This window comes from Taurulus bubalis, assembly GCF_910589615.1.
Source record: "Taurulus bubalis genome assembly, chromosome: 10".
Lineage (NCBI taxonomy): Eukaryota > Metazoa > Chordata > Actinopteri > Perciformes > Cottidae > Taurulus > Taurulus bubalis.
In genome coordinates this window covers 24,489,530-24,499,832 of record NC_136598.1, presented here as the reverse complement: position 1 = coordinate 24,499,832, position 10,303 = coordinate 24,489,530, and the positions used below count along the sequence as shown (strand labels likewise).

General features: G+C 44.0%; 1 protein-coding gene across 1 annotated transcript in view; it reads right to left on the bottom strand.

Annotated features, from left to right (window-relative positions):
* The window catches only part of pxylp1 (2-phosphoxylose phosphatase 1), an 11,250-nt gene extending 1,312 nt beyond the window's left edge, over positions 1 to 9,938 (bottom strand). Inside the window, exons 1-5 of the mRNA XM_079224632.1 lie at positions 9,798 to 9,938; positions 8,477 to 8,653; positions 7,269 to 7,395; positions 1,185 to 1,324; positions 1 to 288 (exon numbers count right to left, since the gene is read on the bottom strand). The exon at positions 1 to 288 is cut by the window's left edge and continues 1,312 nt beyond it. Coding sequence (XP_079080758.1) covers positions 1 to 288; positions 1,185 to 1,324; positions 7,269 to 7,395; positions 8,477 to 8,653; positions 9,798 to 9,843 — 778 coding nt within the window. The 5' untranslated portion in view covers positions 9,844 to 9,938. The remainder of the gene's footprint in view (positions 289 to 1,184; positions 1,325 to 7,268; positions 7,396 to 8,476; positions 8,654 to 9,797) is intronic.
* Positions 9,939 to 10,303: the final 365 nt, after the last annotated feature.

Here is a 10,303-nt window from a genome sequence, read left to right as displayed (position 1 = left end):
CCCGGAGCCGGTACTGCCGCCTCTGCTCCTCCTCCAGGTGCCGGTTCCGGGCGGGGCAGTCGCAGGCGCCGCCGCAGAACAGCGTGCTCCACTGGTGCCGCGCCGTCACCCGGGTCCAGTCGAAGTCCGGCAGCAGCCCGTACAGGAAGGCCAGGCCGCTCTGCAGGGTGCGGCTCTTGCCCGTGGTCTCCACCCACACCTGGCGGGGCGACCAGTCGGCCGGGAGGAGCTTGTGGCGCTCGTAGGCCTCGTGGAGGAGCTGCCCGTTACGCAGGTGCTGCACCACACCTGGAACAGAGCGGCAACGGGGCAAAAGGTCGGAGGGAACAAAGTCTCAAATGCAGAAAATGATGCATTTGAGACTTTGAAGAACAGCACACCGATTGGACGGAAACAGTTTAAGCCGACTGTAAACGGGTCGGCAATAAACTGCAGGGTTCAGACACACTCTGACCAATGGACCAAATGTCCATGACTTTTGACCAAATTTCCATGACTTTTAACCAAATTTCCATTACTTTTCCATGACTTTTAACCAAATTTCCATGACTTTTAACAACATTTTATGACTTTTCCATGACTTTTAACCAAATTTCCATGACTTTTAACCAAATTTTCATGACTTTTAACAACATTTCCATGACTTTTAACAACATTTCCATGACTTTTAACAACATTTTATGACTTTTAACAAAATTTCCATGACTTTTAACAACATTTTATGACTTTAAACCACATTTCCATGAGCAAACATTTAGTGAAATCTGGGTGTAAACAGTAAAAAGTGAGTAAATGTAGTATTTAAACTAACAATGAGAATACAAAGCATACAGTAAACCTTAAATGACTTAAATGAATGAGACAATAGTTTGATTAAAAGAATAATCATTTATATAGATGCCTGTATGTATGCCTGCTTATATTCTGAGCGTCTTTCTTTTAAAAGCATATTAATTTCAAACTCAGCGTAAATGAACGTCATGAACACATGAATATAACACATTTACATGACTTTTAAAAAAGCTTTGGGATTTTATTTTTTTCAAGGACTTTTCCAGACCTGGAATTAACCATTTTAAAAAACCCATGACTTTTCCAGGTTTTCCATGATTGTAAGAACCCTGAAACTCCACAAACATTCAGTTGCGATCAATGGTGAAAAGCAAAATGAAATAAAAGCGTACCCGTCTGCGTGAGCTCTCCCGTCTCACAGGCGCTGTGGTTGGGCAGACGGGGGACGGAGCCCAGCGGCGCCTCCCAGTGGCCGCTGCCCCCCTGGCCCATGTGGCGGATGAAGGCGTTCAGCAGCGGGTGGGACGGCTTCCTGCGGGACGGCAGAGCGCTGGGCGTTATTCTCACGTACCGAAAAATCTACTGTATACTCGCGGCTAGAAGACTGCTCACGGCTGTCATAATAATAATAATAATAATAATAATAATAATAATAATAATAATGAGATCTAGTCCCGAGGAACACAAACATGGCCCCACTTGAAAAATAGCTACACTGTTTATAGCCGTGGTATAAGCAGAATAATCCACTTTAACCCATCCAGTTATAAAGAATAATGCACATGTTAAACATTCACATTGAAAACAGAAGATATGGGGTGTTTTGTGTTCGCTGTCCAAAGTACTGAAACGTAACAACGGACACAGTATCTTACCTTGCTTGCTTTTCGTGGTTGTAAATAAATAAATAGAAAGAGAGGCGAGCTGAAACCAGCTGTTTTTCAGGTGCCTCTCTAAAGATTTTTCAAGAACCGCTCATGATTAATAGTTAAAATAGTGCAGATTTATCCACACAAACTAAGGAGATGTTCACATTTCTATTAAGAGCAGTATTAACGGAGTATTATTTATAATAAAACAGGTCATGCATCATGATTTATTGGGAGAAACGGATCAACTGCGTGCAAAATCTGACATCCTGCACCCCCATGAAGCCCAAATGGAACGACCCTTCATGATGTCATGGTTCCACGCAGACACTCGGCAGCTCCTCCCTGTCGGCCGTCTCATCGCCCCCGTGGGTTTTAAGGCATTCTTGGCAACACCATTTTTTTTACATGGACGGAATTAGGCGAAGAAAACACATTTTTAGAAACATAGAACATCTTTGTTGAAAAACTCCACCAAAGATCCAGGAAAAAGAAAGAAAACACTTTACAGCAAACAGATGTGACCTTCCATTCTTTTCCTCTATGTTAAGAAAATACTGACACGTCTCAGTGAGGAACAGCTGATGGGAAATGACTTTTACTTTGGACCTTGAAAGGTATTGTTAGTTGCAGCCGAAAAAACTAATTTAAACAGCGCTACTTCACATTAAATGCCTTTATCCCACACTGGATTAACCGATACACTATTATTATTATTTTTGTTGATCGAGTAATAATTTTAATGATTTCTCAAGCAAATAAACAAAACACTTCCTTCAATATAGATAAACTCATTGGAATTTGCAAGGTATAAATATATAAAAAGTGCACTAGAAGTATCAGCGCATTTCTTTTTTTCCCTCCCTATAAAACAAAAGTACCAATTAACAACAACACATCAAAATAACCACGCTAACCTCCACCTACGGTACATTTGGTACATTTGCTCAAAGTTTTGTGTGCAAAAACAGGTCAATCCTTAATGATTAACCTGTTTACGTACTTAAGTTTATTATTTTTGGACTTAATAATTAATTAATTTGAAAGAAAACATTCCCTCGTCCACTTCCTACTTCCACCACTAGGTGTCTCTCTAACACAACGCCGCTGGACTGCAGCACGGTTCAATATGTGTGGGAGGGAATCTGGTGAGATGGAGCTATAAAGAGATGAAAGATGCTGCCTTGGGACAAACACTCACATAAATACATATAATATATATACATATAAATACATACGTGAGTACAAAAACACACACACACACACAGGGACGAGGGCAGCGAGAGGAGCAGTCGGTGATCTGATAGATTAGAGATGATTGAAGATTACAGTTTAATATAAAAAAAAGCTGCAGCTCAGCTCGCTCAGATTAAAGAAGAACACACACACACACACACACACACACACACACACACACACACACACACACAGTTTCCATAGTGATCGTGGATTGGTTTTAGGAACACAGGGTAAAAAAAAAGAGGATAAATAACCTGACCGTCTGCCGTCACCTTAAATCCCGCTTGTGGTTGTTGTGACTGACTGAACGCCGTAAGCATCACCTTTTCTGTGTCAGAATAAAGAAGCTTCCCACATCTTCTGCGTCTTATTTTCATATTTTAGGGCCCTTGTGTGTTATTGCCGTCATCAGCCGATCCACATGTACTCGTCTACGGAGGAAGAGGCCGGACGTCTATTAGGATGGTTGTTGCTCTGCGAAGATTATGGAGCCCAATTATGAGAAGCGGGGGGGGATTATTACCACTGGATAATGACAGGGGGAAAGGGGGCGAGATTAGTGGGGAGGGAGGGAGGGAGGAAGGGAGGAGGAGACAAGGGCGGGAATTATGTAGTGTAAATGAGTAGGGAGGAATAAACAAGGAAAGGAAATGAGATGATGTGGTCTAAACTCTGTGGAGGAGAGGGGATGAAAGTAAATGTGATGCGGAGAGAGAGAGAGAGAGAGAGAGAGACAGAGAGACACAGAGAGAGAGAGAGACACAGAGAGAGACACAGAGAGAGAGAGAGAGACAGAGAGAGAGACACAGAGAGAGAGAGAGACACAGAGAGAGACACAGAGAGAGACAGAGACACAGAGAGAGACACAGAGAGAGACACAGAGAGAGACACAGAGAGAGAGAGAGACACAGAGAGAGAGAGAGAGAGAGAGAGAGAGACACAGAGAGAGACACAGAGAGAGACACAGAGAGAGAGAGAGACACAGAGAGAGAGAGAGAGAGAGAGAGACACAGAGAGAGACACAGAGAGAGAGAGAGAGACACAGAGAGAGAGATCAAGCTGCAAAGAGAGAGCTCAGTTAACCGCAGACGGAGACAGTGGGTCGGCAAGCTGGTGCCAGCAAACACACACACACACACACACACACACACACACACACACACACACTCCTCTCTAAGGAGCCAGCCCTCGGCATATGCTGGTTCAGATCCCTGTAATCTAAATAAAAACAAAGCTAACCTAGATTATTACGAAAAACACGCTGAAATATTCAAACAGGCTTTTAATATTCAGTCTCCCTGCAAAACTAACAGACTCAAACAGTGATAATCAAAACACACACACACATTCAGCCTCAGACAGTTTTCCTGTGTGCTCTCGTTCTCCTTCAAACTAAAGAGAAGAGGCTGAAACGCTAAACGCTGACCTCGGCGTGCGGTCGCGGTTGCTCACAGCGAGTTTTGTTTTCATCCGCCAGGTTTTTATGTGCAATTTATTTTATTTATTTGCACGTAAAAGAAAAGACCCAAACCTGAGTGGACGGCGCCAACAGGGAGCGGAGGAACCTCAATCATTACATCATCAATCATTACATCATCAATCATTACGCTCAGCTGAGGTAGTTAAAGTTAATGGACAAAATGCAACAAACTGAAATGGAGACGGACAAATAAATCACGACTTAAACGTCCACCGAGGCTTCCGCTCCACTAAAGAGACAGAAAGAGGTCCCTCAAATGAATACATGTAGCAGACAGAGACGCCATGTTTGTGTTTCCCACAACACCAGGATCCATTTGTATTTAAAAACACTCAAACAGTCAAACTTGAGACCAATATAAAGTATTATATATATATTATTATAATACTTTTATTATTATTATTATTATATATATAGTAAGGTTCAATATTGACCTGAAAGATATTGTGTATGTTGTAGGAGCCATTTGAAATCTGTAATCAGATGCTTCAATAACAAATAACCAAAACGATCACCAGGGGGGGGGGGACTCCTCTGGTTGAATAGAAGTATATGCTTCATGTGTTAAAGCTGCATTCTCTCTCCTGACCACTCATCTGGTTGTATAGAAGTATATGCTTCATGTGTTAAAGCTGCATTCTCTCTCCTGACCACCAGGAGGCGACTCCTCTGGTTGTATAGAAGTATATGCTTCATGTGTTAAAGCTGCATTCTCTCCTGACCAGCAGGAGGCGACTCCTCTGGTTGCATAGAAGTATATGCTTCGTGTGTTAAAGCTGCATTCTCTCTCCTGACCACCAGGAGGCGACTCCTCTGGTTGTATAGAAGTATATGCGTCATGTGTTAAAGCTGCATTCTCTCTCCTGACCACCAGGGGGGGACTCATCTGGTTGTATAGAAGTCTTAGTTCATGTGTTAAAGCTGCATTATCTCTACTGACCACCAGGGAGCGACTCATCTGGTTGTATAGAAGTCTATGCTTCATGTGTTAAAGCTGCATTCTCTCTAAACTACGGTTTAAGTGCTTCTCGGTACATCGGTCCTTTTCTAGTGAAGAGTAAATTCAATTTCTGTTAATTTCCGTCATAAGAGGCTTGTGTTGCTGGACGGCCTACTTTCAGCCGGAGGTCAAAGGTCGAGGGTATTTGACAATATCTAATAGTTAGACGTACACAGCGGCTCATCCGCTTCCTACTGTGTCGCCGTGCCAACGCCACAGATTACAGCTGCGTCCAGATGTGCAAAGCCGATGTGGCTGCAGCGAAAAAAGCTTTATGCAAAATTAAGTCATTGGCTAAATCTGAACTCAGGTACACAGCCTGTGTGCATGTGTGTGTGTGTGTGTGTGTGCATTTCAGTTAATGACTGTGTGTGAGCATAAAAGTGCTGATTTCAGACTTCTTCTGGAGCTCAAGTACACGCTGGCTTTTAATAACCTCCTATCCAAAGAGCAGCGGAGCCAGACTGCAGTGAAGGAGGGGAGAGAGGACGAGAGCGGAATGAATTATAGAAGATAGCAATATTAATTTGAGCTTGTGTGTATTTTGTGTTTGTGATCATCCAGCTGCACCAGAACAGATGTAGCGGACCAATACAACGCTGATGTTGCGCCTACACGGATCCCGATGTTCACAACGAGAGGCTCTCGTTGTAGTAACTGGTCTCTCTCTCTCTCTCTCTCTCTCTCTCTCTCTCTCTCTCTCTCTCTCTCTCTCTTCCCCCCCCCCCCCCCCCCCCCCCCACTTGTTCAGCATCAGAGAAGTAGCTGGGAAGCCATCTTAAATCCCTGTGGTACTCTGCACCCTTCAATATGACCCGGATTAACCGAAGCCGTGGGAATAAACCCTTTAATTTTAGAAGAAAAGTGGAAGAATGTTCCTCATTAAGCTTAATATGTCCTTAATTAATTTACCGACTTAATTTGAGCTTTAACTAAATAAATCACAAAATTAAAGCATAATGGGGCAAAACACCATGAACACCATGAGATATAATGTGATTAAATGTAACATATTACTTAATACATACCGTTTGTTGTACTTTGATGTACTTTTCAACAAATGGTTGTATTACTTTTTACATTTTAAAGGATGTCGCTTATCATTTGAACATCACGCTATTGAAGAAGACTTGAAAGTCATGTTTACAATGTTTACTGAGGGAATAAATCAAGAGAGAAGTAGAGTCATTTTCTAATAGACTTCTATACAACCAGAGGAGTCACCCCCTGGTGGTCAGGAGAGAGAATGCAGCTTTAACACATGAAGCATATACTTCTATACAACCAGAGGAGTCGCCCCCTGGTGGTCAGTAGAGAGAATGCATCTTTAACACATGAAGCATAGACTTCTATACAACTAGAGGAGTCGCCCCCTGGTGTTCAGGAGAGAGAATGCAGCTTTAACACATAAAGCATGGACTTCTATACAACCAGAGGAGTCACCCCCTGGTGGTCAGTAGAGAAAATGCAGCTTTAACACATGAAGCATAGACTTCTATACAACCAGAGGAGTTGCCTTCTGATGGTCAGGAGAGAGAATGCAGCTTTAACACATGAAGCATATACTTCTATACAACCAGAGGAGTCGCCCCCTGGTGGTCAGTAGAGAGAATGCAGCTTTGACACATGAAGCATAGACTTCTATACAACCAGAGGAGTCGCCCCCTGGTGGTCAGTAGAGAGAATGCAGCTTTAACACATGAAGCATAGACTTCTATACAACCAGATCAGGTCAGTAGAGATAATGCATGTTTTAAAGATACTTTTGCATCTGCTTCACTCGGGTTCGGGTTGTCCTGCCCAAAGATTCCTCGTAACATTTCCAGAATTTGACTATGACGTACACAATGTTGTGTTGTGGTGTTTTTCGGGGGGGGCGTGCTCGTACCTGCTGGTGGACAAGGTGCAGTCGATGGCGGGCCGCGTGGTCTTGGGGATGTAGTAGAGCGGGTAGCGGTCACCGTGCCGAATCATCACCTGCACCGACAGCAGCTTGTAGTCGGCAGGACTGTGACCTGTCACAAGTAGGGCAAAGAACCAAGTAAGTCGTTTTTCTATTACTTATAAAACACTGGTTCACTGGAAAGGTAGAAATCACTGTTTCGTGGAGATAAAGTTGAGAAATTAAAGTGGCTTTTATCAATAATTTGAGTGTAAGGTGAAAGTTATCGCTCATAATGATGAACTAACCAGAATGTATTCTTTTTTAATATCTTCCATCTTATTGTTTGGGTTTTATGACCCGTAACTTTACGGCTTTGGTTCTTATTACTCTCAGAGTCATTTTGAGACTCAGCAGGCAGATATTTTTTAGACAAATTTAGCGACAATCCAGTAACACGGCAGAGTTTATAGCAGCTTAAACTTAAGTGAATATTGGACTTAGACTTCAGCAGGTGGACAGAAACACTGCTTTAAGTTAATGCTAACGTGTGCTAACCAGTTAGCTGTAAAAACATCTGAGCATGTCAGAGTTGTCGACCCAAAAGTGGCCATAAAAAAATATGACTAAGGCCTAAATTCTACTCAAATTACAAAAGGAAAAGTGCTCAACTCAGGAGTAGGAGATGATGCACGACACATGTGACAAAAGCAAATGTTGCTTTAACTATTCAAACAAATCCACAGCAGCTGCGAGCGCAAAAGAATGAACTGTGGACCGCGAGTGTGTGTTTATCGGTCATTTAAGAAGATAAGGGAAACCAGGGCGAGGAACTCGTTCGTCTAACCTCAACCCTAAAAGACGTGATGGATTATTTTCTTCTTCTTTCAATTAGCGCCGGCTAACGCAACTTGTCTTCGGCGGTGAGGGGTGTTTGTGCGATCGCCCCGAGGCCGTGCTGACTTTTTTTTTTTTAAAGAAGAAGAAAGAAACAAGCGCTGCAGCACTACGGATGACGCAATCTAGTGGAAATGACTTTCGCACAATTAACACAACCCTCGAGTCCCGACGCGCTAAATCTGACATTATTACTGCGTTAAGTATTTATGAGCTGTCCATCATAGCAGTGGAGATTTAAATCTGGAGAGAATGAGTCTTTTCCACATCATCCGCAGACTTTTCCTCCATCTTTACGTGGATTTAAAAGCGCTCACCCTCCCAGGCCTGCTCGGTGCGGTTGGGAGTGTTGCAGTAGCTGTAGGCCTCCGATATGGGGTTGGGCTCCTCGGTGCGCGGCACCGGGAACACTCTCTTTCTGCTCTTCCCCAGAGCCGCCGGCGCCACCTGGAAGGGTCGCTCCTCCAGGATGGAAGCGATGGGGATCAGGTTCACTGCAGGAAAGGATGAACATTGCCAACTTTAACATGTGAAAGGAGCTAAAACGTACAGATTTAAAAGAGATTTACAGGCAATAATGCATCAACGGGGCCAAGAAAAAGTGGGAAAAAGGCCAACTGAGAGTGCCAAAAATGAGGGGAAAAACAATTCAACTGGTCGCTCATCTCCATGTCAACAGCTCTGGACCCCAAAACCCGTCAGTGCTTCCAGTACGTTGCCTGGACACCAATGACCTGTGACCCCCGGATGTTGTGGGAACTGGTCGGTTTATTCACAAAGATCCAACTCTGAGGGAAAAAGGAGTTGGTTGGCTCTCTCTCTCTCTCTCTCTCTCTCTCTCTCTCTCCATTTCCTCTTCTCTGCAGCTGAGAACGTTCACAGAGTTGCAGAAGAGACATTTTGTGCAGATTTTGCCCTATAAATGTTAAATAAACGTTTCTGAGACGGTACCCGACGAGGTTTGACAACAAGGTCCGAGGCCGACTCTGCAGCTATTTCCACTTTTGGGTCCGAGAAGACAAGCGATCTGAAGACGTCCCCTTTTTCACAGTCTTTAAAGACACAACTGTAACAAATAATCCACAATGAAAAGTCTATTAATCAATTCTAATCTTTCGGGTTCTCAATTTTTTCGGAACTTCTGCATGCAAATCGATTAACCAACCAATCAGAAATTGACTGTGATTGCTTCACGTAACATGGAGGTCCAGGAGTTACTATAGCAAAAAAATGCATTGTTCCTGCAAAATGTACCATATTTGTAATTTGCGAGACTCTCAAACGCTAAAAGGACTAAATGAGACGAGGCGCAGAGATCCGAGCGGACGGCTCAGCGGCCGTCTGACCGCCTGCCGGGCGCCTCATCCCTTCACAGGATGCAGACTCTCACTCACTCACTCGTCTCCTCCAGCAGAGGCTTTATCGCCTCGTCCGAACACACGCTGTGGAATAAAGGCTTTGCAAACAAGGGACTAAACGGGCGTTTTAGTCTTGTTATCTTTGAAGCGAAGTAGATAAATAAAGTTAAAACAAGTGGGGAAATCCTCGTGAAGATCTTTCTCTGTCTCCCCGACGTCTTCATTAAAAGGTTGTCGGTTTTCGACGAGAAGATTTAGTTTTTTTTCTGCTTGAACTCACCGCTGACGAGGACGAGGAGAAGGTGTGCGTCGGCGGCGGAGACCATTTTGGACGACTGCTCGGTCCGGCCACGCAACACTGGAGCTCATTCATGCCGCAACCTGTGCTCCCCTCTCACACTCGGGGCCTCATACACTGCCACCGCCCACTGCAAGCCACACACACACACACACACACACACACACACTTTTGGAGGCCAGCTCAGACACAGTCACCTACACAATGGGGCTTTTGTAAGCCGCTGGCCGACACAACCAAGTGCATAGACAGCGATGGTGTGCAGAAAGCTCACTGTAGCAGACACACACACACACACACACACACACACACACACACACACACACACTTGCAGGAGGCTGCACGAGACGGCTTTTCGACAAAGTCGACACACATAAATGTGACATTTCGTCTGGAATTTGAATTGTTTAACATCCTTCCTCAACAAAACCAGAGCTAAACATGGTGCATCTTATTACACACACATGCGCGCGCACACACACACACAC